Here is a 27112-nt window from a genome sequence, read left to right as displayed (position 1 = left end):
TCACACAACCCAGGGTCCAAACATGAGCTACACTTTAAAAAATTGTTACTAAGAGGGGTGCCTGGGTGGCTCAGTCAGTTAAGCGTCCGACTTGGGCTCAGGTCATGACCTCATGGTTTGTGGGTTCAAGCCTCGTGCAGGCTCTGTGCTGACAGCTCGGAGCCTGGAGCCTGCTTTGGATTCTGTGTCTCCCTCTCTCTCTGCCCCTCTCCCGGTCACACTCTGTCTCTCTCTCTCAAAAGTAAACATTTAAAAAAATTGTTACTAAGAGTTGGCAGGTAGGTGGGCTTGAGGGGGTGGGGTGGTCTCAGCTCACCACTGGCTGGGAAGAGGACTTCTCTACCTCCTACTCCTTCAGCTCGAATTTTTAGCCACAGTTTAAGAGGGGAGGGGAGGCCAAAGAGCACTGTGCACTAGTTCCAGGTGACTGTTCCTTTAATTCCTCTCTAAATATCTGAGGGGGGGCGTAATGGATGGAAGAGGGTGGGCAGAGAGAGAGAGAGAGAGAGAGGAAGCCAGGTGGCTTCTGCTTACTTTAAAACTAGAACACTGAGGGGCACCTGGGTGGCCCAGTCGGTTCAGAGTCCAACTCTTGGTTTTGGCTCAGGTCATGATCTCCCAGTTCTCGTGTTTGAGTCCTGTGTCAGGCTCAGTGCTGCTGGTGTGGAGCCTGCTTGGGATTCTCTCTCTACCCCTTCACTGAACTCTCTCAAAATAAATAAATGAACTTAAAAAAAAAAAATTAGACCACCGAGGGCAAGAAAGAGGCAGGTTTCAGGCACTCGGTAAACTGAAAGCAAACTTCTTTATTGTACACAGTACAGAATATAACGCAGCTTGGCAGGATGCATACGGCCCTGCGCAGGGGAAAGTATTTCAAATCAACTGGCAGGTTAAAGCCTTTCTGCACTGTAGACTTTCCACACTCTGGAAAAGAAGCAAAAATAAAACAATAAAACAAATAAAAAAACCAAAACCATCCGGGAGGTGCATGAGTCCGATGGGAATGCAACGGTGATGCCGCCATCCTAGGTCCCGTGACAGCACAGGCCACGCAGTTACAGCCGGGGAGAGGGGAGCTCGGGCTACAGAGGGTTATTTTCATACTTTGCTAAGACAGCGTAAATTCATCAAAAAAAGAAAACCCAAACCAGGATAAGTAAAGAAAGAAAAAACAAATCCTATACAGCATTTACAACAAATAAATCTCTAGCCAGCTGGGGGTAAAATATGCATCTATATATAGACTATGTGGAGGTTAGAGAGCTATAAATATGGTTTGGAAAGAGTCCTTTGATGAGAGTACAATGCTAATTAAGGCCCAAGCTAGAGGTTCAATACCTTTGTGGGCTAATTAGCTTCCAATAGAGGAAAACCTCCTGTTTTCAGAGCTGTAAAACGCACCCCCTTATCCCTAGGACCCTCTTCACAGACATGCTGCTGGTCTTAAGGGGGACTGTTTGAGACGGTAGCGCACCCCAATCGTAGGAAAACAAATCAAAGCCTGTTTCTTCCGCTCACCGTGTCGGCACGGTCTTCCCCGTATGAAGAACAGCAGTCGTTCCTGACGTGCTGAGTGCCGCGGGGAGCACGGAATCCTACCAGCAGGGCAGGTAGCAAGGTACCACCACCTCCTAAGAACTTTTCCTCTACTTCGAGGCCAACTTTCACATAGCTTTAGCTGGGTTGTTTAAAACTTTTCCAATATAATACAGCAATCAGAATAGCTTTTTTTTTTTTTTTGAAGGTGGCAAGAAACTAAAACGCTAGCACTGTTTTTACCTGTCAGTGTCACACGTACATCTGAAACCCTATCGAATCATATGCAGGGTTTAAAGTCCAAGGGTTAAAGGAAAAAAAAAAAGAAGGAAACAAAACAGACGAATGAAATGGAAATTGTCATCAGTCACGCCCAGGGAGAAACCCCCAGGGTTCCCACCAGGTGGCCAGGTTTCAAATGGACATGATATGTATTATGTACATATGCTTTCCAGAGAGGGCGTGTTAGAGAACGCGGGGAACTATACACATAGAATCTCAGCGGGGTGTCCAGGCTGCCCTGCACACCTCAAAAATGTACAACTCAGGTGCAAATGTTCTGTCAGGCTGTCTGGTGCAGAAAGCACAAAGCAGGCAATAAAGTGGGCTTGGACACTGCTAAGGGCAAGCCCCCAGCAAAGCCCCTTTCAAGCTGCAGCGTCTTCATCGGTCGGCACCGCCCTGCTAAAGGACGCAGTGCGCAGTTACCAAAAGGTTTGTTTTTTTTTTTTGCTTTAAATACCAAAACTACAAAAATCAGTTTATAAACTGTTTTTCCAAAACAACCACCAAAACAAAACAATCCCCCGAATCAAAGCAAAACAAAATACTGTCAAAAGTGTAAATCACCCTTCTGAAATGAAAGCCATCCACACACGGCCGTGTGACTGGGAAGAGAAAGGGGGCTTGTTCTACTTGGTGACCACATGGCTAGAAGGTTCCCAAGAGTAGCAATGGTTTATTATTTGAGAACCATGGAGTGGGTAACAGCTGTTCTGACTTCTCCCCCGCCCCCATCCTTCTTTCTAGACCAAGGGGGAAACATTTCAGATTGAGCTAGAAGAACTCTCCAGATTTTAAGATCTATTTTTAACCCTTCATGGTTTGAGCCTCCCTGACTTCATAGCCTACCTACTCTTCTACAGGTTTGTCATTTCTTGTTCAATAAATTGTGCAAATCAGAGCCCTTCTACGTAAAGGCAATTAGTAGTCCGTGATCAATGCAGATTGTCACACACTCCGTCCTGGTTTGTGGGCACTAACCTGAACAAGGTATTGCTTTGCATATATTGTCCATGGGAAGGAGGCTCCATTTCAATCTCTTCCCAGAAACCTTGTCAGGGTCAGAGCTGAGGCACCAGCCTTTTGGTGGTTTCTCTGCCCCTCCTCCCTGTCCCCACTCCCCAGCCAAGGTATCGGTCTTTAAGGGTGCCAATCCAGAGACAGCTTGAGTTCTCCAGATAATACTCAAAGGGCAAGCTTTAGGAACAGCCAAAAACACAAACAAAACCACTGCCCTCATTTGCCTGAATGGGAACTGCTAGCTCTAGGGTTTGGCCGCTTAGCCGCTCAGAAACTTAGTAAGCAAAGCCCTCGGCATAGGGGAGACTGCTGCAGCGATCCACGTCCAGGAGGTAAGCCGGGTTGTCTTCAAAGTGGGTCAGTGGCAGGGTATCCTCCTCATTGAGGTGACACTCAGACTCTGCCTTCAGGAACGGACGCTGGTTGTCAGGGAAGGCCATGGAGAAAAGGGCATCCGGGTCACAGACAAATTTATAAACGTATCGCTCCCCAGCCACCTGAGAGAGAAAACACGCTTTATAAGGCCCAGCTGGAACAGGGCATGGGGGGGGCGGGGAGGATGGGAACCAAGGGTAGGATAATGAGATAATTGAACGTCATCAAGTTCTCAAGAAGCCAGGGACCAAAGGAGGCTCATTAGTAGTTGATTGTCCAAATCATTCAGATTTACTTTGATAAATCTTGGGGACCTGTTAGCTGCCAAGCGTTGGGATGACACCACAGCTCGGCACTTGAAAAAGAAGATACCCGAATTTCAAGATCACACTAGATAGGCTATTTTATTTATTTGACAGGCTCTTTTAAATTTTTTAAATGCTTTTTAATTTGTTTTTGAGAGAGGGAGAGGGAGAGAGAGAATCCCAAGCAGGCTCTGCGCTGCAGAGCCTGGTGTGAGGCTGGATCCCATGAACCTGTGAGATCATGACCCGAGCCGAAATCCAGAGTCGGATGCTTAACTGACTGAGCCACCCAGGAACCCCAAGGCTTTTATTTAAACAATTTTTTAAGTTGATTTATTTATTTTGAGAGAGAGGGAGAGACTGAGTGTGCATGAGTTGGGAAGGGACAGAGAGAGAATCCCAAGTGGGCTCCATGCTGTTGTGCAGAGCCGGACATGAGGCTCTAAATCAGGGACCATGAGATCGAGACCTGAGCCAAAATCAAGAGTCGGACGCTTAACTGACGCAGCCACCTAGGCTCCCCTAAATAAGTTCTTTTAGAGAACTCTCACTGTGTTATACTCATTACCTAGGAAGAAAGCTTACGATGAGGCTGGTGCTTAGTGTTACAAGGGTGATTGAAAGGTTAAATGCAGCACAGGGACCACGTTTTCCGTTACCTCCAAGGCTCACAGTCTTCACCCTACAGCTTTGTTATTCTGAAGGGCGAGGAATTTGATCAGAGAGCCTACGTGGGAACTTAAATTTGTCCTAAAGCCAAGCAGAGTTGCTTTTTGGCTTACCTGTGGTTTTTACATTATGCATTCCATGGTTCTGCTACACTGAAGAACTGCTAACGACCTTTTAATGAATTTTATGCATGATAACATTATTAGAACCAAAAGGTCTTGATTCAAAGGCCTCACAATGCAGTTCGAGGAGCCATCTAGGTCAATGGGATCACCTGTTCTTTGCTGGTTGTTTAGCATCAGCACAAGAAGACACACACCACTCAAAATCAAACCTGATAATGCGCTTCACTTGGGTAATGCAAAGGGGCAAGGGAAGGCAGCTAAAATTACTGATAAAATAAACATTTTAGGCTCAAAAATTCAAAAGATTGAGTTTAACCCTGCCCTTCAGTCATTCTGTTGTGACTGTAAAATCTTTTTTTGAATTTTTAAAAATCTTTATTTATTTTTGAGAGAGAGTGGAGGAAGAGCAGAGAGAGGGGAGACACAGAATCCGAAGCAGGCATTAGGCTTTAACCTGTCAGCGCAGAGCCCAGTGTGAACTGTGAGATCGTGACCTGAGCCGAAGTCGGACGCTTAACCAACTAAGCCACCAGGCACCCCATAAAATCTCTTTTTAATTGCAGAGATATGCCTTTGCTTCCAAATCTTGGGTTTAACAAATCTGTGGCTACAGAGGCAGGTTGTAGAGGTGATAGAATTATCCTAATAGGTCTCGGGTGCCTGGGTGGCTCAGGCAGTAAAGTGTCCGACTCTTGATTCTGGCTTAGGTCATGAGCTCACGGTCGTGAGATCAAGCCCTGCATTGAGCCACACGTTGGGCTCAACGCTGGGCATGGAACCTGCCTAAGATTCTCTCTTTCCCTTTCTGCCTCTCCCACACTCACGCTCTCTTTCTTACTGAAAATAAATAAATAAAACTAAAAAAAAAGAATTATCCTAATAAGGCCTAAAAGCTTATTTTATGGTGATACTTCTGTCTAGTCACCAGAACATGGCTGTCTGCACCAACGTTCTTTGGAACTTAAACACTAGGAGTTAGGGGCTATGTATGAAACTGGACAGTTAGGATCTTCACCAAAGCCAAGACTTAAGGGTGGCGGATGTACACAATTAATCATCCCTATTTAGATTTTTTAAGCTATAGATTTACACTAAATCTTGGATTCCGTCCCTCAAAAGCCAGTACATGTATGTAGAAGTGAGGCAGGAGGGCATAGTGGAAACAACATAAGATCAGGGGCTAGGACTTGATAGCTTCCTATCCTGGTTCAGTTACTAATGAGTCTTAACCTCTGTGAACCTCAATTTTCCCTTTCAAGAATTGAGGGTATGGGACTATAGCTTTTTAAAATTTCTCCCCACATGGGCATGCTATCATTCATCTTTAATTAGTTCTCATTTACTCATGGGTCATGTGACCAATACAACAAAAATCCCTTACACTGACTGGATAGTGCATTACCATCTCTGGAACATTTTCCCATAAATTACCCTGTGAAATTGCTGCAACATTTTTCATCTCCATTTTTATTGGGAATAGAGTCTTTGGGAGGTTAATACAAAGCATACAACTAATAAATGGGAGTGTTAGGATCTGAACCCATCCAAGTTCATTCCTGTGCCTTACTTTACTCTTTGCCTGTTTTATTCTCAGAAATGAAGTTCTCTTCTACTTCCTTAAAAAACAAGGACCTAGTCATAGGGACAACTAGTTCAAGTTCCAGATTGGATCTGGAGTTGGAAACAGCAAAGGAATAATAGCTCTTCTTCCTGAATTTAGGATTCCACCTGATAGTATTAACATTAAAATGGTGGCGGGGGAGAGGAGTATGTGTATGTGTATGTGTAAAGTTTGGGGGAAAGCGGAAAGTGATTGCTAATGGGTTTAGGGTTTCTTTCTGGGGTGATAAAATGTTCTAAAATTGATTGTGGTGATGGTTGCACAACTGTGAATATATTAAAAAACCACTGAATTGCACACTTTATAAAAAGGGGAAGTAGAATAGAGTGATTGCCCATCCTAGAGTCTCTATCAACGCTGTGCCAAGCACTGAAGTGAAACCCTCAGCCCTGTCCCAAAGGAGCTTGCACTCCTGTGAGGGATACTGACAAGTAATGAGTAACTTAGAAAAAAGAGACAAGGGCCATGATAGAGATACATGTAGGTGCTGCTGGAAGCAGGAAAGGGACCCAACCCGAGGACTTCAGATTCTTGGAGTGTTAAGGTGATTATTGGCTGGCCAGGCAATGAAGGGACTAGGAATGTTCTAGTTCTTAAATAGGATGATAGTTTAATGTGGTTTTTTTTTCATTTTTTAATATGTTTGATGACTTACATGCATGTGATCTGTATTCTTTGGCAAACAAATACTACATTAATTAAAAGAAGATGTCTGTGCAAGTGACAGAGGTCAAATGCAGGTAAGGAAACAGATGTTAGGTGATGGTGCCCAGACTGGGAATAGCCTTATAGTCTATATGAAGCACTGAAATACCGTAAGACTTTATTTTTATCTTTACCTCACGTCTTTATCCAGAAGACAATGAAAAGCTGTTTAATATTTGCTAAGCTGGTGAGAGGAATATGGGGTCACATTACCACCTGCCCACGAGAAAGATAAACCTGGCTTCAGCATAGCCAGGTTCTCAACAGCAATGGCCATATGCTTCTGCCAAGTGCATCTTATCGGCCACCACCAGACTGCCGCAATGTGTAAATGTTAGAGTCTGGGTTAGAGCACGGCATAAAACATGGTGGCTAAGAATGATGAACCAGTGATCTGCCATTGCCATCTTCTGCCTATCCACAGGATTTTCAGACTGTGGTCCTCTCACCGGACACCCCAATAAGTATTTTGTGCTGGCTTCCTCAAAATACATTTCATCCTTTATTCTGCAAACAACTTGCTACCAAGTGATTCTGCTGCCATTTTATAAACCTTGGGTTTTTAACTTGAGTTCCAGTTTCTATAGGTTCGGAGAGAGAAACAGGATTTCCTTATTCCTCTAACACTATTGAGAATATTAAACCTGCAGCTGCTCTGGAAAACAGTGTGGAGGTTCCTCAAAAAATTAAAAATAGAACTACCCTATGATCCAGCAATAGCAATGCTAGGAATTTACCCAAGGGATACAGGAGTGCTGATGCATAGGGGCACATGTACCCCAATGTTTACAGCAGCGCTTTCAACAATATCCAAATTATGGAAAGAGCCTAAATGTCCATCAATTGATGAATGGATAAGGAAGATGTGGTTTATATTACAACAGAATACTACTTGGCAATGAGAAAAAATGAAATCATACCATTGGCAGCAATGTGGATGGAACTAGAAGGTAGTATGCTGAGTGAAATAAGTCAGTCAGAGAAAGACAGATACCATATGTTTTCATTCATATGTGGATCTTCAGAAACTTAACAGAAGACCATGGGGGAGGGGAAGGGGAAAAAAGATAGTTACAAACAGAGAGGGAGGGAGGGAGGCAAATCACAAGAGACTCTTAAATACAGAGAACAAACTGAAGGTCAATGGGGGAGTGGGGGAGAGAGGAAAATGAGTGATGGGCATTGAGGAGGGCACTTGTTGGGATGAGCACTGGGTGTTGTATGTAAGCCAATTTGACAATAAATTATATTAAAAAAAGAATTAAATCAAGATATTTAGAGGTCTAGGTGTTTTGACAGCTAAAGATTTCAACTCAGCACTTATGGGAGTAAAGACCTTCAAGTTGATTCCCTGATGTACTCATGTACTATGGATGTAATAGTTGGCCTAAGTTTCTGGACATTTTTGTAATTAGAGGCAGTTTAAATAAAGCAGAGGAGCCTAATTTTCCCATAGCATGCTCCACATGCAACCTCTGGTTTCTGTGTACCCAAGAGCATTAAGAGTGCTCTTTATATCTCATTTGACTCTTATCTTAAGTTTGTTTTTCCAAGATTTTTTTCCTACAGCAGAATCACTTATGAGGCTGACATTTTCTCCCAGCCATTATAAACAGTCTTATTATGGAAGCCCTTGGCATTTTCTTTGAAAGTGGTCAGAGCGGTCTAGGTGTCTCTCATCATTGCTCACCTTCTGCATGATGCCCTTTTCGTAGTAATAGCGTAGAGAACGGCTGAGCTTGTCATAGTTCATGGCTGGCCGGTTCTTCTGGATGCCCCAACGCCGAGCAACCTAAAGAGACAGGAAGACAGAGAGCAATGGAAACTCATTCCCTGGGCCTGGTGGTTTTCTCCCAATCCCAGGAGAGCCAGTTCTGTAATTTGACTGCTTTGATCAACGATCCATTTCCCTGACCTGGAAGCAAAATCACTTAATTCCCTCAAGACCAGATGTTCAACAAAGGTGATGATTTAGTCACAACTGCTAAGAGGTGAGATCTAGAGGTGGAAGAATCCTAGCACTTTAAGATTGCAGAGGGCTTGGCTAAGGTCCCAGAGGAAGCAGGCTCTCTAGTGTTTCTCCACATATGAATTATTGACCAATACCCATAGACCATTAACATGTTGCCATTAAGTGCTATGGCTTCTGTAGCAGTCAATAAGGAATAATTAGAGTGGTCATTCTTGAAACATTAGAAACACACTAGTGAGTTGCTAATGGGCCAGCAGAGCAAAAGTTCAATTCTAATAAGATTGGCGAGGGGCTGGGAGCTGTTTACTTACTGCAGCTCATGGAGTAAGGGGGAACCGGATCATTCCAGCCCACTGCCATCCAATCCCCTGCTCCCAGCAGACTTACAGAATGGACATTAAGACATGCAGCACCATTATCCACTTAATGAAAAATTAACAGGGCTTCCCAAACAGTTATGAAGTGCATTATACCCAACCCAGGCCACCTGAGGTGCAGTGATGGGGATGTAACCGGAGCTTTGGGCGAAGAAGCCTTACAACAAGAAAACTTCCTAGTAGGCTTTCCCAATCATCAGGACAGCCAAGCAACTTCTGTTCTCAAGTATCTCAACATCCAAACCCTACCTGTAAGGATGACTGTCCAAGGAGAAGAATAACTCCAGACACATGAGTCTCCTCAGAGGTCTTTAAGTGTATGTAAACCAGGGGTTCATGTTTTGAAAATTTGAGATCGCTTTTGGAAACTTAAAAAAACAAACAAACAAAATAACTGTATTCCTTTGATCTTTAAAAAACCAGATGTTACACACAAAATGGGAAGTAGGAAGACTGCGAACGGGAAAGTGGGTCATAAAAAACGCATTTCACTTAAAGTTACTTCCTTAAAGTATTTGGGCAGAATGAAAGCAACATCTTCTGAAGTCAGGATTCTAAGCTGACCTTTAAAAAAAAATATCAGAAATGATCTGATAAGCAAGGAAGAATGCGTCTGTCCTAATTACATTAGAATAATTCAATAGCCATGATTCCCCTCTGCCTCGCAACAGACCATGTGAAAGTTAACTTTCCATTTGTTTGCCTCACGCCCCTATGGCAAACACGATGTCCCTGGCTCTCCCTTCCCCATACTGCACCCATTCAACTCCATCTTTGAAATAGCCAAAAAGGCACAATTAAGCAAAAATCCATCCCTTGGTTAGAGAAGATACAACATTTTAAGCCGGAAGAAATAGTGGTAAAAGGGAAGCCTGCTACGCCAATTCAGGTCTTTCAAAAGCAATGACACCATAAAGCTGTCCTTGAAGTACTATGAGCCGTCAAGTGACACAGGGGGCCTTACAAAAGAAGCCCAGCCTCAACGTCTTACTGTACTCGGTGGTGGAAACCAACTCTTGAACATTCTCCAACTTCAGCCTTGGCCTCTCCTTGCTGTCACTTGCATATGCAATAGCTTACTGGAGAGAGGTTGTGCATATGCGCTGACTTTGAAGCAGCTCTGGTAGCCATAGTTACTGACTCATCCTCTTGGGCCAGGGCCCTGTGATTCAATAGCCCTCCCCAGGGCTGCTCCTTCCACAGTAAGGCATGATACGGCACACTGAAGGCTGCTGGAAATGAGGGCTGCCCCATTTCTGGGGGAAGGGGAGCAGGCAATAGCTTGTCAGCAGCTCTTTCTTTCATTTTTTCCATTCATGACTTCGATAACATGCCTCTTGAGGACGGAGGCTGAAAGAGTTAAAAGACTCACATTTCTTTTCCTCCCTTTTCAAGAGAGAGCAAGCCACAGCACAAGGAGCGGCTCTTTCGAGCAGCCCATCCTTTTAAACCTCCCCATGGCATCAGTTATCTGCCACATGTTCAACAAACAACCCTACCCCCCAAAATATTCATTAATGCAGATTCACAGTTAAAATGGCTCCAGATTAAAGCCGAGTCAGTCATAATTGAGAGGGTGCTAAGCTGGATGACTATCAAAAGACATTTGATTAGGGGGCCTGCCAAAACGCAGTTCTAAAACCACAATTTCCATGCACAGTGTAATGGATATTATGGATAATTACCCAGAGTGCACTACTCAGCCACACAGCTGCCTACAATTACGTCCCAAACAGCTTCCTCCTCCGCTTCACCCTTCAAGCTCCCCCCATGACAACGTCTTACAGCCTTTTCGAGGAGTTGGTATCTTCCTGACTTTAACAAAGAGTAGGGATGGCCAAAGTTATACAACCAGCAGGTTAAGGAAACCAAGGCTGCAGGCTGTGTGTCCTGAGGCCCAAGTGCACACACAGAACAGAATCGGTCCTAGAACATCAGAGAATAGAACATTCAGAGTTCAGGGAATGCTGGGGGATTTCAAGGTGGAGTGGAAGGAAGTACTTCCTGAAGAAACAAAGCTGTCCAGTCAGCCGAGGGAGGCTCAAGGCCACCACAGGCCTCTGGTGCGACCTGGCTACTTGACATTTATGAGCATTTTGGATTAATATTAGTTTCTCTATTAAGTACGAAAGCAGGGGCCCTTTACCATCTGTTCATCGTTGTCTTTACCACTGGTAGGAGAGCAGAAGATTCAATAACAGCTTTATAAAGGGTCATAACCAGGTTTACCTGCAGCTGCACAGCCTGTGCTTAGGCCTGAGGCAGTGGCAATAAAGTAATAAAAGCTCCTGCTTGTGAAATGAGATAAATCAATAAGGGCTGCCCACATGACAGATTTGCTTTCGAAAAGCCTCAGTGAGTTTAGGCAACATGCTTTCCTCAAGCGTCATATAAACCTGGCTGTGATACCAGGAAAAGGATGTGGGGTGGGGGGCTCTCCAGTAGGGCTCCATTTGTACCTGACTTAGCCCAGAAGAAACCTTAGAAAAACACAGTAGTACTAAACTCTGGCTTTGAAGGGAGACTGAGTCTTAACAGAAACTGTTTACGATAGATGTTGACGCATTTCCATTTTCACGAATGATACAAGACAGGGAACGCCGTACAGCTTCTTTTTATAACTGCCTTCAGTGAGGCCTTTCTTATCAGTCCTATCAGTCAGGATTCTTTATAAATTCCCAATCCACATAGTCTCCTTTTCTCATCTTAACTTTCAGATCATTTTCTTTTTCTAAACCAAGTGCCAAGTGGTTACTTCCTGCTGTTAACTCCCAGACCAACTATCCCCTTGGTGTGCTGAGTGAGCCTTGGTGTTAATCAAACAACATCTAAAACTGTAGTTCTTGCTCAAATACCTTCCAATAGGACTGTTCCCATTTTGATTAAACCCAACCCAAAGACAACTTCTGCTCTGCTGGTTTAATATATAATGCCTAGGTATATGCTACCAAAAGAAGCATATGTCAAGATCTTCAGGGCAGGGTTCCCCCCCCCCCCCATTTATGATCTCTTTAGATTTTAAATCAAATAGGAATTTAAAATCAGCGCTTTTGGAATATGCCAAACTGAAACCATGATTTAATTCACTTTGTTATGTGATATTCAGGAAAGGCATTTTGTGTGTATTTTCTCCATTGAAGAAATGGTATTGGTATTATCTGTAGGCCTATCTGTCAACAGTTCTGGGCAAAGGACAGTAATAATGTTTCTTTGTCTATTAAAATAATGAAGGTTTGGGGTCACCTCTCAACTATTGTGATGCCACGTGATAAGCTTAAAAAAAAAAACTAAGCTCATAAGACTGACCCATTTCTGATCACTTTATTTGTCTAGGTTAGAGCCATTTGAAATATGCTGTGGGGAAGTTGCATCTTATGTTACCAAAATGTCACACAGTGTGTCCGCGTAGCCTCAAATGTAGCCTGACACATACGAGGACCAACACCAAAACGAGCTGGTATCACGAGACAACACTTGAGAGAGACTTTCCAAGACGGAAAACAGACGTTCTCTAAATGCAAGTCTTTGTGGCCTCACTCTATAGATTATGCAGATGTTTAACTAATACTTTTTGTGTTTTCTCCAGTGGAGAACCCTGCGTGTCCCTGAACTGTAAATTGTCCTATCGATAGGAAAAGAACTGCCGAGCCCATTGGCCAGGTCACAGCGTGAATGAGAAGGAAGAGTGTATTTCATACAGTGAACAGCCTCAATGGAGAACTAAACGAGCACCCGTCACCATCACCATCATCTTCATCATCATCATCAGTGGGTCAAGTATCATCCAAGTCTAGCCAGGGCTTACCTCCTCAGGTTCGATCAGCTTAAACTCCATGCCACGACCCGTCCAGGCAATGAAGTGGGCATTGGCTGGGTCATCAAGCAGGGTAACCAGGAACTGCCACAGCTGAAGGGAACCTCGTCTCTGATAAGGGGGCCCCTCCCGATACATGGTGGGCTCTTGTTTGACTTTGCCTATTTGGGACAAGGATATACATGCAATACTTTAGTCTTAAGTTTCTCAGGCGTCTCAGGCATGAAGGAGTTGTTCTTGCCGACTCGGTGTTAACAACACTGACTGAGGCGCTCTGACATCTCCAACACTCTGGCTTAGCAACAAACTGGAGAGGCTACTTACCTTCCAGTCTCTCAGGAACAACACAAGTGTCGTCAAAGTACAACCGGGGATCTTTTTCATATGAAAAGCCTGAAGGAAAAGTTAAAAAGAAAAACCATGTTGCTTGACAAACTCGATCTGTATTCTACTAACACTCTGGATTTAAGGACTAAAATGGAATTCTACCATTTCAGGTCCGAAGGCATATTAATTGCGGTATGCGTGCGAGTCTGAATTTGGGGGGCTTCAAAAGGACTTAGGCATTTGTGTTCTGATGTCTTAGTCAGAGAGGCATCGATTCCTGCTATTCGAGCTAAGACTGCGGGGAAGCGCTGAGTCACGGGTGAGTTCCTTCACATCTTGTTATGAGGTCTGTGTGGGTCATTGTTGCTGTGGCTAAGCTTTTATATCTGAAAAGGCATCTCATCTATTTCCATTGGCCTAGCTGGGAGGATTTGGTTGATCTGCACGTAGTCTTGCCATTTTCCTTCTAGCAAATATTAATTTCAACCTTTCCTACGAATCGTCAAGGCTGCCACTGTACCCCATTCAGTTATGAAGGAGCTTAGAGGGTAGACGATGTTGCCAAAATGAGTAAAGACATGGGCCTGGGGAGGACTGTGACCAGCAATAAGTTTAAAAGCAAGTTGGCGGTATTATCACCAGACGTAATGGAGGAAATCTGAAGAGATTTCTTCTAGCAAGAAAACTTATTCATTGTCTAGACAATAAAACAGAGGTCAAAAAAGGGGAGCTGATGGGCTCAACACATGGAAATGGAAATGAAAGGAAGGTAGGGCAAAAAATGAAAGGGGTCAAGGAGAAGGAAGGATGGCCAGCATTCTCAGTCCACAAACCCTTAATAGGCATTCGATGCTGACCACCACGTCACGTCACCAGGCACCCTGACAAGATCAGTGTTCAGTTCAAAGCTGGTTAATAGACAGGCTTGATGGGGACCACATCCTTCCCTGTGGCCTAGCCTGGGTCTGACGTGTGAGCATGCCAAGCGCACTGTCCTCTACCAGCACGCCCCTCAGGAGAGAGCCCTAGCAGCTCCTGTGTGCTAAGCCATGCGCCCCGTTCCATTCATCTGGCTGCGGGGTACAGGCTATGTGTGTTGGGTTTGTCGTGGGGAGAGGCCAGGGGAGTTGCTCTGCAGTGAAGGACTGGCATTAGATGCTGAGAGGGATTTGCTAGGACTTGAAAAACCCGCGGGGAAAGACGCCAAGAAATAAATAATCTGCTGTTCTTTAAGATCAAGTTCTCGGCAGGACCAGCACCATTTTTAAGAGGCCTGGGACGGGAAAGCACTGCCCAGCTTGGAGGAAACTGAGATTATTTTGAGGTTTGTATTATTCTCAGCCCCAAGCGCTATTTCTGTTTATTTAACAACATCAAAGGAAGCATATTTTATTAGCATTTATTTATTATTTAATCCAATAAATATTTATGCCAGGCACTGTGCTAGAAGGGGGCAGATAAGAAGAATACAGACTCGGTGCTTGCTCTCATGGAGCTTGTATCCCGACTGGGGGACACGCACCAAAAAGGCGGGGGGAAAAGTGAGACACAGGGTAGTGTGGAGCATTAAGGAGTGTGGGCCCTGGAGCCAGACTGATGGACCTAGATTAGCTGCGTGACCTCTCTGTGCTTGTTTCCTTATCTGCTGACAGGGGAAGATAGCCATTGCTACAGTGTTGTGTGAGAATACAATGAGTCAATATATATTCTGTTACATTGATCTGTTTTATCTTTACGCCAGGGTGCCAAGAGTAGTTCCTGGCACATAAATGTACAATAAGTGATAGTTTAAAAAAATGAAGAGAGTAGTTGTACATTGTGATAAGTACTATTAAGAAATTAATTGGATAATGTGAGAGCTTTCTTTTATAATTCTCTGTCATGGATTCTAAATTCCTTGAGGATAAGGACCACGTCCTGAATATCTTAGTATCCTCATATCACCTTGTACATAAGTGCTCAACAAATCTTTGAATAAGTATGAATGAATCCATTAAAAAAAGATTTAAAAATACAATACTAACTTTTTTTGAGAGTGAGAAAGAGCCCACACATGCTCATGAGAGCGGGAAAGGGGCAGGGGGAGAGGGGCAGCATATGAAGCAGGCTCGATGCTCAGCCCTCCATGCAGGGCTCGATCCAACAACCCCGGGATCATGACCTGAGCTGAAATCAACACTCAGACACTCAACAAACTGAGCCACCCAGGCGCCCCTACAATGTTAACTTTTAAGTCAGGGATTCAGTGACTCCTATGATATATTTATTTTCCAATCTGGTACTAGGAAACTGACTTTATGACAAACTGTTATACTTTATATTAGCAACAAGAATTACATAACCCCTCATGTTTCTTTCTTCTTCTTCTTTTTTTTTTTTTTTTTTTTTGGCCTTGGCTGCTAGGAAGCTATATATTTCCTGACTTTCCACATGGATTTTAACACTCCAGTGATGTCTTAATGGCCTTTATTGTCAAGTCATCATGAATAAACTCCTTCAACGTTTACACATCTGTCAAACTTGCCATGCTATTTTTGGCACTGTTCTTCCTCTAGGTAAGGATACTACATTCACAGCACACAGGGGAAAAAAAAATGTACATCTAGATGAAATCCTAGGTTTGGCTTTCAAACCAATCAGATGAAGGTCTGCCGGTGAGAGTCGTTTTGGTGTCTCTGTGGTCACTAGTCCCTGCCACGCGAGGTTCTCTAAAACATCTGCAAGATGCTCTTGATTTAAGTGAAATTTAAGTCAGTTAAATTTGCACCAGCAGTTACATCAGTTGTGGCCACAACCACCAACCACTCCACTGAAGGTGGCAGGAAGGAAGGACCTGTGTGAAGAGCCAAGTGGAAATGAAAGATTCACGCGCTCTGCAGAGATTCCAGGTGAACGCTAAGGCGGGCCGGCTATCTTAGTAATCACAGATGCCAATCAGAAACACTTGTTCCACTAACTGGCGCCTGTGGTCAAGCATATATAAATAAGAAGGAGAAAAAAGCCCACGTCACGGTAATTTAGAGCAATTAAGAATGCAGGTCTCTTTGCAAGTAGCTTCCCCGATGTGTGTGGGGTCAGGGAAAGGAATGGGAAAGAGGAGGGGGAAAACACATAAACTCGCCCGATATTCTGTGTGTAGTAAGCAGCCCAAAGCTTTACTAAAAATATTTCCTTTAAGAGCATGCTCCTTCCTAAATGTTGTAATTATGCAAAATGTTTTCCTCCCTCTCTTCCCCCACTCCCTCCCAGTCTGCCTGCTGCAGACATCAATTGCTGCCGCAGAAACATTCGGGAACCTGGAAGAGAGCCCCGCACAGCTGTGCCGGTCGCAGTCAGAGGTCCGGTAGACAGCCCTTCCTTCCCAGGGCTGGACACGCACTCAGAATATTCTCAGGCACCCAGTGCAACCACACTGGGTCTTCTCTCTCACCAGGACAGTGGGAAGCAGCTACCCATAGAAATCATGCTTGTAAACCGGTAGCTTACAAAATGAGCAGATGCTTCCTAGTGCTGTTTTATTAGCTTTTTCAAACCTCCTCAAAACCTCTAGAGAACAGTGGTTGTCAACCTTGGATACACATTGGAGTCACCTGGAGAACTTTAAAAACTAATGCCTAAGCTCCACCCTAGAATTTCTGAGTTACTTGTTCTGGATGAAGCCTGAACACCAAAAGTTTTAAAAGCTCCCTAGCTGGGGGGCACCTGGGTGGCTCAGTTGGTTAAACGTCTGATTTTTGGCTCAGGTCATGATCTTGCAGTTCGTGGGTTCGAGCCCCGTGTTGGGCTCTGTGCTGACAGCTCAGAGCCCGATTTGGATTCTGTGTCTCCCTGGCTCTCTGCCCCCCCCACCAGGCGTGCATGCGTGTGTGTGTGCTCTCTCTCTCTTTCTCAAAAGTAAATAAACATTAAAAAAAAATTTAAAAGCTCCCTAGCTGATTCTAACATGCAGCCAAAGCTGCAACTCATGACACAATAGTAGTTCTAAAACTTGAGAGCCCATCAGGATCACCAGGAGGGCCTGTCACAACACAGACTCCTGGACTCCAGCCCTGAAGCCTCTGATTCCATTTGGGGGGGGGGGGGGAGCAGGTCCTGAGAACCTGCATTTCTAACAAATCCCAGGTGAAGCTCATGCTATGGGTTTGGGGAATCACACTGCTCTAGGTATTTGAAGACAGATATATATGACAAAAGACAAGACAAACTTCTGTGGAAAATGTTCTAAGAAAAAAACCCATTTCCTGTTTAAGTGTCCAGGGAAGAAGTCCTAAACCCACCATCTCAAGTTGTGACGTAGTTCCCCAGTTCCAGTTTAGGCCAATAATGTTATATACAGCCATATAAAACCTCCTTGAATGGAAATGTGGAAACCAGCTTGGTTTACTTTTTCTTCATGTTATTCCATAAACTCCTAAAAGTTAGAGTCCTTACTATTGAAACTGATGGTGGCGCTCACTGTGTTCAGGAGCGTGCCTCAAGATGACTGAAGATTACCATCAATTAGCTCCCATTTTCATGACTTAAGAAAGGCTTAACCTCTGATCTCACATCTGAGCCTGGAAGCTGAGCATGTTAAGCTTCCTTGAATATTGTTTTAAAAAGCATTACTTGCCTTCATGGTTGCTGGAGAAATACCCCCCTCTGATATAGGACGACTGGCAGTTAGGCACTTCTGAAAGAGAAACAGACACACACGTTGTCAGTAGTTTCTGCAGGTGAATCAGCATATGGGTTGAACTGCCGCTCTCCAGTAAGGCCCCCTAAAGCTTCCCCTACCCCAAGGTCACGTCTTTCTGGTCCTGTCCTAGGAAAGAGGTACCACCCTAATAAGTAACATGGGGAACACTGTCACCCACCATTTGAAAGTAGGACTCTTGACTCCTAATCAAGAGAACTAGGAGGGAAAAACGATGCTTCATTCTCATAACATTTTGGAAATTTGCTAACACGGTTAATGGTAGAAAAAGAAACTGGCTTTCAAAAGGCCAAGCTTGGCCTTCTGTTTCTAACTGACTTGGGAGCTTTGGGGTTTGGAGAGGGAGGAGGGGTGCTTTAGATCTTCCCCAATTTGCCCCCCTTTACAGCGGATGGTCACATTCAATTCTACTCTAATGGGTGAAGGTGCTTTTTAGGCCCAAGAGATGAGGGGATTTGAGGTTAGGAAGCTAGGAAAAGAGCTGGCAGGAGGGAGGGGATTGTAGTTTGCCAGTACATTTCCCCATGTTGGAGGTGGTAGAATCAAACCCATGCTCAAGTGAACTCTTCTTCAAGCATTACATTATCAAGGTGTCTATGGAGAGGAAAGCTGGTGAGCTGAGCTGTGCCCAGTTGGGACACACAAATTACAGATACGGTAACATCTGCTGAATGTCTTGAATTCAGGGATAGTCTGGGGTGAAAAACTCGTCAGGACAGATTAAAATGTCAATCCCAAAGGAAAAATGTTGCTGGTCATGCCTGCTCCTGAGAAAAATACATCAAAGCCTTCAGAAGGAAAGCCCAGTGGGAATTTTATAAGCTATCAATACCTATACACTTGACTTTTTTTTTTTTTATCATAAAGCAACAGATGTCTGCCTTCTGTCTACCTCCCCAGGCTTTCTCATAACCCAATTCTGCCTGAATTAATCAATCTACATATTATCTCCCAGAAGGCCAAGAGCAAATTCTATATCCTATTCCATTTGCAAAAACCATTCAAATACATACTGCCCCACCCCTCCCCAGAGCCTTCAAGAAAAACACCCATTGGAAAAGGCTGAAAACCCACACACCACCCTCAAATTCCCTTAGCACCAACTGCAAGAAAAGAGTGAAAAAGTTTAAGCAATTTCTAAAAGAAGAGGAAAAGAGGAGGAGGAAACAGTTCCTAAATGTGCAAACTGTAGAATTCCCACCCTCCTCTCCCCTAATGACCTCATTTAATGTGTCTGGCCTGTAAGGTATGTAGTTAGTGAGTAGTGTGGGGGGTGGCAGGGGGAAAGCTCCCAAGTACAGCTTAAACTTCCTGAAATGCTTCCATTTCTAGACGAGAGGTCCCATAACCAGACAACGGGTGCCCTAAGTGCCCTAACATGTTACCTCTCCCCATGTACACCAGCAGCCTCTGAAGGTTACCAGGAACTTCCCCCAATGAAAGCATTGCAACAGGGCAGTGAATCCCACGAAGCAATCAAGACCACCTTTTCCATGGTGCACCCAGCACTCTGTACTGCTATGTCACCCCAGGTGTGTTCTCAGAGTACCATTCATTCCAAGAACAGAAAGAATCCCACCCTCCATGTGGACCCTTTTCCTTATGCTCACACTGGGAGTTTATGAGTCTACTGTATTCAAAAAGAAATCCATGAAGCTAGGGGCAGGACTAAAATGCAGAAATGGTATTTCCTTTGTCCAGTGACCCTAAGATAAGGGGTCTTAAAAAGGGCATTGCCAAGACGGGAGCTTCAGTCTTGGACTCGGACGAGTACTCCCCACCCCTTTTGAATGCCTCCTGCACTTCCTACCATCCGATGGCTTTTCTGTTTTGTTCTGTATTTGGTTATGCATCAACAAGTCTGCTTCACTAGCTCCTAAGTTCTTAGAGGGTGATTTTTATAAAATGATTCCCTACGGCCCTGCACACAGAAGACAATACCGACCAGACAGATAAATGAGAGAATGAAGAAAGGAGTGGCATGATTTTATGCTAACCTGAATCAACGCAGTAATCCCGGGGCTCCTGCTTGATGCCCATTGGTGACTGGAACCCATGTGTTGGGGGGCCTGGCATGCCTGGGACCCCATGTTCATAGAGTGGATCATGGTATTCTTGTTTGAATCCCTGAGGGGGTGGGGGAGCTGCAGGGACGATAGGTTCGGACATTTGCCGGTGGTAATTGGGGCGATTATCTCCAGGAACTCCTGACTGAGGAGGGAAGGGGTGGCAGGGTTCAGACAGTTGTCTCTGAAATCTGTAAGAAGAAAGTAGTTACAGTTTTTAACTAAGAACATGATAAATACCTACTATGATTTAGCACTGGGAATTAGAAGTTCAGGCACCCTCTTCCCAAAATTATACGGCATATTTCAGACTTCTTGAGTAAGGGAGTGGCAAAAAACCAATCAAAGCAATGACATGGTAGCCTCTTATCTCCCATGCATGTTTATTTCATGCACAGTCTATCTGTACAGTTGGGCCAGATTATGTACCTAAATATATCAGACCACTTATCTGCAAATAGTACTAACATATACATGTGTTTACTAGTTCATTCATTCTTTCCCCTGTAGACAGAACTCAGTTTTAAAGACCAAAGAGTACAAATTCACCACTTAGAAAATGTAATTTAAAAATCCCATTCATAATAGCAATCAAAAACATAAAACCTCAGGGATAATCAGGAAATGTGTAAGCCATATAAGAATAAAAACCTTAAACCTGGGGGTACCTGGGTGGCTCAATCAGTTAACCATCTACCTTTGGCTCAGGTCAGGATCTCACAGTTCGTGATTTTGAACCCTGCTTCGGATTCTCTGCCCCTCCCCTGCTTGCATGTTCTCTCTCTCTCTCTCTCTCTCTCTCTCTCTCTCTCTCTCTCTTTCTCCCTCTCAAAAATAAATAATAAAAACCTTTAAAAAAAGCCCTTAAAACTATTTTTGGAGGAAAAGAAAGAAAATTTAATTAAAGAGGAAATATTTAGGATTTTGAAGCTATTGGTTCCCTGAAAATTATTCTGTAAAAGCAATGCCTTCCCAAAATCAACCTGACAAAATGATTCTAAACTTTATTTAAAATATTAAATAATTGTTGAAAAGAAATAATGATTTTCTATTTCTATTAGATATTCACAACTTTTGTAAAATTGTAATAATTAAAACAGAAATACAAGGAATGAAAGATAGGCATATCAAAGGAACTGAATGTGAAGTCATAAAATGTCGAGCGTATTCTAAAATCTAGTACTTGCTAAAGTTTTAGCATTTCAAATTAATGGTGGAAAAGTTAGATCCTGTTTTATACCATATGTCAAAACCAATTTCATATGGATTCAAGATTTCAATGTGAAACCTTAGTGGTAGAGTAAATATATATATGAAAATATATGATCTTGGAGTGAGGGAAAACCTTTCTACACATCATACCAACAGCAGAAATCATCAAGATAAATATTCCTCATTGTATAAATTTTCCTCATTGTATAAATCTCTATAGTTCAAAAAACACCAGAAACAAAATAAAAAGAAAACAAACTGAAGAAAACATCTGTAACAGTCAGAAAATATCAGAAAAAATAAACAAAACCCAAACTAAAACAAGCTGGGGAAAAGTCTCTACCAGATACAGCACTGTTAAATTTGTTGACAGAAGCAGCCTTTCAAAATCAGTAAAGAATGAATATCCTATGGCGCCTGGGTGGCTCAGTCGGTTGAGTGTCTGGCTTCAGCTCAGGTCATGATCTCGTGGTTGATGAGTTTGAGCCCGAGCCCCGTGTCGGGCTCTGTGCTGACAGCTCAAGAGTCTGGAGCCTGCTTCAGATTCTGTGTCTCCCTCTCTGTTTCTGCCCCTTCCCCACTCACGCTCTGTCTCTTTCTATCTCAAATATAAATGAACATTAAAAAAAAATTATGAATATCCTGGTAGAAAAAAATGGGTTAAGAATACAAATAGGAAAATCAGTAAAGAAGAAATACTAATGATCATAAACAAACAAAAGGTTCAAGTTCATTAGTAATTGGAAAAGTACTAAGAGAGAACAGGTTTGTCCTGGTTACTTGGAGGATGAACAGGCAGCTAATAAATCTGTGCCTGGCACATAAAAAGCGCTGTAGCTACAAGGATGGGCACCAATGTGGCTCAGTACATTATGATATGGCTACTCAGTTGAAAGCAACAAATATGATGTAATATACAAATATGTAAGAACCTGGAAAGGTATTTTTGATATATTGTGAAAAAGTACGAAGAACATCAAATTTTTGCAAAAATAAAAAGTACTTATGAAAAAAAAAGTATTTGTGGTGTCATACAAAATCCTGGGAAGAGCTGCACCTAAATGTGTGAATACTGCTTATCTTTGGTTGATTATGATTTTAGGCGATTTTTTTGTTCATCTACAATTTAATAAATATGATTATTGTATAGTAAGACAGAACCATAAAACGCTTTTATTCTTTGTTGAATATCATAACATCCTTTAGCTGTCGGAGGGACGCCTGGGTGGCTCAGGTCGGTTAAGCGTCTGACTTTGGCCCAGGTCATGACCTCACGGTTTGTGGGTCGGAGCCCTGCGTCTGGCTCTGTGCTCACAGTGCAGAGCCTGCTTCAGATTCTGTGTCTCCCTCTCTCTCTGCCCCTGCCCCGCTTGTGCTCTCTCTCTCTCTCTCAAAAATAAACAAACATTCAAAAATTAGAAAAATTATTAAGAAAATACCCTTTAGCTGTCAGAAAAATCTGAAATGGTGCCAACTGGCCTTTCTTTGTTGGAAAGGCAGTGCAGTAAAAAGGAAAAGTGACAGAGGGCAGATATTCTTGGCTTCAGTTTCCTCCTCTGTAACATGGGGGTGTATCAGCCACCAAAATGCTGCTGGAACGATGAAATAAAATCATGTCTACAGAGCCTGGTTTCTGCCACAGCCATACGCACGGACACACTGGTGTAGACTTCAGCGGGGCCGGTGTAGAAGTCAGAGAGTGTAACCCTCGAAGAGAGATGTCAGTCCATGAAATATGTATAAGGCACTCATCCATGTGTTTAAGGAAAAGCATTTCTGAATATATGCCCTCAGGTAGAAAGCAGGAGCCAAGGTTCAGGGAAAAATAAAAAACTGAGCACTAATTTCACTGGTATTTTAAAAATCAACAATAGAATCCTGTCGTATTAAGGCCTCCCTCCAAATTTAGCTTGAACCCTATTAATAGTTTTCCTGAGATAATTTAAACTTGATTTGAATCAATCTGTGGCAACAGGTGGCCAACAGATTTGTAGAACATCAAGATTTGAAATCCTTAACTGAAGAGATCAGGATGCATATAAAACATCGTTTAGATCGGGGTTTAGCATGGCACTCACTCTGTGTGACTCCTTACTACCTTACCAAAAGCAGCACCAGAAGATCATGTCACAACATGAAGACCACCAAACAATTTTACAAATACCTATCCTTTCATCCCAGACACCAAAGGCATCAGGATTTGTCTGGCCAATATATTAAGCAAGCTTTACAAACTACGGAAGCTTCGGCGGGCTGAGAGCCTTTCACCGGGGCGCCGACTGCATTGCGGTGCAACTTCATCAGGAATGAGGATTTTCAAGGTTGCTGTTATTTAAGGAAACCTTCCATGGTCTTTGAAGAAGTGCAAATTTGAAACCCGGGTTTAGGCTTGACATTTAGAACACAGGCCCCAGCAGCACACTGCAAACCTGAAATTTCTGAAGCAAATTCTGAAGAAGTGGGCAGAAGAGAAAGATGAAGATACTCTCAAGGCCTTATTTTTATCAGGTACCAAACCTACTGCTAGCAGGAAGGAACAGTAACAGGGGCACGTCTTCCACATTCTCTCCTCTCTGCCACCATCTTCGCACCTTCAAAGGTGACCTCCACAAGTCACTTCCTTTGATGGCGCCGAGAGGGCACAGAACCGCTCAGTTCTGTAACCAGAGCCTCTGCTGGCAGGCCCAGGCCCTTCCCTTCCTCTCGGTGCCTATCTTCTCAGCTTCCAGAATGAAACTTTAGAGTCGGCCTGGTGTGGTCCCTTCAGGAAAAGGTACTTCCATATGGGCACCAGCCAGCAGCCCCTGTCCCTCCCCCAAGCTGCGCTTGAATGGTGCACGGTGCTTAAGGGCCCGGGATCTGCAGAACAGAGTCTATAATTGGGATGGTTCAGGCCGGGTTTGTTTTGAGGGAGTGGCAGTGGCAAAGGGGATCTTAAGGGTAGGTCACGGAACCAACATACTTGGAGAAAGATTCTCTCAGAGCTTGCTGTTGATAATGGCTTTCATTTGCAGAGATGAGGAAAGCAATTCCGTTCTTGTCCTTAAAATACATCCCGTGAACTTTACTCACTGCCCTTCATTTGAACCCCTTCCCCTTTCCGCAATCCTTTTGAAGTATCTAAGAATGTGTTGTATATATAATACAGCAATGACAAAGATGCCTCTTGTTTACTGAGGCAGGCAATCATTTTCAATGGAGAGGCAGCTTGGTTCCTAACAAACCCCTTCTCCTGCTCACCCCCCTCTCCCTCCTTCCTCCCCCAACCCGTCATCCCAAGAGAACTCCCCAGGCTGTGGTGAACTCACAGTTGGTGAGCAAAAGGAGATTTCTGACTATTGGGTGAGCTTAAATTCAATAGGTTACGGATTAAGGCTTTTTCAGTGCCAGTTTATTTAAAGAAACAGTTATTTATTTATTTGTCAGATTTATATAGCGCCTTCCCTCCCAAGAGCTCACCCACGCTACCAACATTTGGTTTACGTTATGAAAACCGTTAGATGCTTTTTCTGCATTTCCTTTTCGGTTTCTGCTGCCAACACACAGAGTAAACACAATGCTTAGAGGAAGAAAGGAGAAAAGTGTGGATCTGATGAAGGCTACACAGTGGCTATGGGTGCCAGGTAAAGTAGCCATGGTTCAGAGGCCGGCTGGGAGAGGACACATAAAATCGGCCAAGAAACCAATACCATGTACTTAACGTTTCCATTTAGGCTAAGAGAAGATACAACAGGAAAGCAGCATAGCTGGGTAAGAGGCTGTGGCTGTGAAGGCAGAAGATCCTGGGCTGAAATCCAATCTTTACCACTTATTGGCTGTGTGACCTTGGGTGAGTTATATAACCGCTCTGAGCCTCATTTTCCTTGTCAATAAAGTAAGGACAACCTGGATACCTCTCCAAAGGTCTGTTGTAAAGATTACATAAACCAATGCATGAAACCACCCCTGGCACACTGTTAAGTTCTCAATATACACTACCTTCAAACACCACCATCAACTGCCCCATCTCATCCCCCAACCCCCAATAAACTAAATTCAGAAGCTATACAAATGTAAGGGGAGATCTTAAGGAACTGGGAGAAAACTATCACACGCACATAACAGAGTCCACTAGCTGCCTACCCAAAATCCATTCTCCCTTTCTCACAATGAAAGTGCTGATTTTCATTCACATTTATTTCACACTAATGTTTATTTTCCTGCCATAAACCAAGAGCCAGACACTGTTGCAAAACAAAACTCAAACACTCCCTAAAAGCACAGCACAGAACTCTGCAAAAGCTCTCAGGGCTCTGTGAGGTCTGTCAGCACTGTGTACATGCAAACTGGACCATCTAAACTGTGATAAAACATTGATAGAGGAGGAACAAAATACGCCCTTTAAAGGCCTGGATGTTTGTCTGGTTTCCCAACATCAAACATGCAAGAAGGAAGGTGATGGAAATACAAGATGTCCCCAGAGTATCAGCTGCCGAAAGTACTAGTTTTATATGTACAACACTAATAAGTCTGACGATGAAAAGACTATAGATAAAGGGAGTTTCACCCGTTAAAAACCTAGCATTGACCGATGAAGCATCAGAAGTTCCTAAGTTGTGATATCTGTATCATTTTAGGAAGATTCCTTTAATAGCTTTCTTTATGGATTATAAAAGCAATCTTTAAAAAGTAAAAGTGTCATAGAAGCTAGCATTTATTGAGTACCTTCTCTGTGCCAGTATGATTTCATTTAACCCACCCAATGTTTCTATGTGGGAAGTTATCTACTCTTCTTCCATTTTCACATGAAGAAACCCAAGCTTAGACAATTTAAGTGCCTGCCTGAGGTCATACAGATAGGAAACAGCAGAGCTCCCGGGACTCAATCCCAGGCCTAACTCCGGAGCCCATACTGTTTCTATAACTGCTTTTAAATGCTCCCTTGATGGTATTTAAACAAAAATCATATAGTCCAGACAGCTAGAAAACTCCCATGTTTGGAAATTAAGAAATATATTTTTAAAGAACTACAGGATTGAGAGAAAAAAAATAGAAAACACTTAGAACTGAGCTTTTAAATCAAATCAGAATTAATTTAAGTCAGGACTTGTGGTATGCAGCTGAAGCAGGACTTGGGTAGGGAAATCAAATAACTGGGTATCCAAATCAGGACATTTTGGGGAGTAAAAAGGAAAGGTATGAGTAGTGACTTCCAGATAAGGCATAAACCATATTGACCTGGGAAAAACTGAATGTATGGTCACCCCAGCCTTAGGAGAAGTTTTATTTGGTTACGTGTTTATACTATAAAGACAAAAAGCTAAGAAATTAACGAGTGAATCATCCAACCAAAGCAGTTAGGAAAAGAAAAACAGTAAACTGAAAGAAAGTAGAAATAATAAAATTATTTTCGTAAGAGCCGAGAGAAATCAATGAAATAGAAAACATCTAATAGAGAGGATGAGCAAAACTGAAGCTGATTTGTTGAAAAGACAAATGATATTGTCTGCCAAGGACTAACTAGAGATTTCACGGCAATTAATTTTAAAACTCACACCAAATGGAAAATTTCCCAGAAAAAGTAATTTATTAAATTCACTCAACTAAATAGAAATTCAGAGCAGGACTAGAAAAGTGAAGACGCTTAACCAGTAATTAAAAATCTTCCCACAAAGAAAATACCAGGCCCAAATGGTTTACTGGTAAATTCTTCCAAAAATTCAAGGAATAAAAAATTCCAATTTCACATGTGCTATTCTAGTATACATTAAAAGGGGGACACCCTCTATTTATCTGATGAAAATTACTTTAATGTTAAAACCCAACAAGGATAATACAAGAAAGGAAAATTATACATTATCCTCAATCATAGATAGTGATGCACAAGTCCTAAATACAGGGGCACCTAGCTCCGTCGGTTGAGCGTCTGACTTCAGCTCAGGTCATGATCTCGCGGTTCGCGAGGTTAAGCCCCGTGTCAGGCTCTGTGCTGGCAGGAGCCTGGAACCTGCTTTGGATTCTGTGTCTC

At 43.2% G+C, this 27112-nt stretch overlaps 1 protein-coding gene across 1 annotated transcript in view; it reads right to left on the bottom strand.

Moving 5' to 3' along the window:
- Positions 1-786: 786 nt before the first annotated feature.
- The window catches only part of ETV5 (ETS variant transcription factor 5), a 60470-nt gene continuing 34144 nt past the window's right edge, over positions 787-27112 (bottom strand). Inside the window, exons 8-13 of the mRNA XM_003991824.5 lie at positions 19825-20084; positions 17744-17803; positions 13129-13197; positions 12796-12965; positions 8332-8433; positions 787-3338 (exon numbers count right to left, since the gene is read on the bottom strand). Of these exons, the coding sequence (XP_003991873.1) occupies positions 3117-3338; positions 8332-8433; positions 12796-12965; positions 13129-13197; positions 17744-17803; positions 19825-20084 (883 nt within the window). The 3' untranslated portion in view covers positions 787-3116. The remainder of the gene's footprint in view (positions 3339-8331; positions 8434-12795; positions 12966-13128; positions 13198-17743; positions 17804-19824; positions 20085-27112) is intronic.

Source organism: Felis catus, chromosome C2 (genome assembly GCF_018350175.1).
Source record: "Felis catus isolate Fca126 chromosome C2, F.catus_Fca126_mat1.0, whole genome shotgun sequence".
Classification (NCBI taxonomy): domain Eukaryota; kingdom Metazoa; phylum Chordata; class Mammalia; order Carnivora; family Felidae; genus Felis; species Felis catus.
Note: the sequence above shows the minus strand (reverse complement) of the source record. Positions and strands in the feature narration are given on the sequence as shown.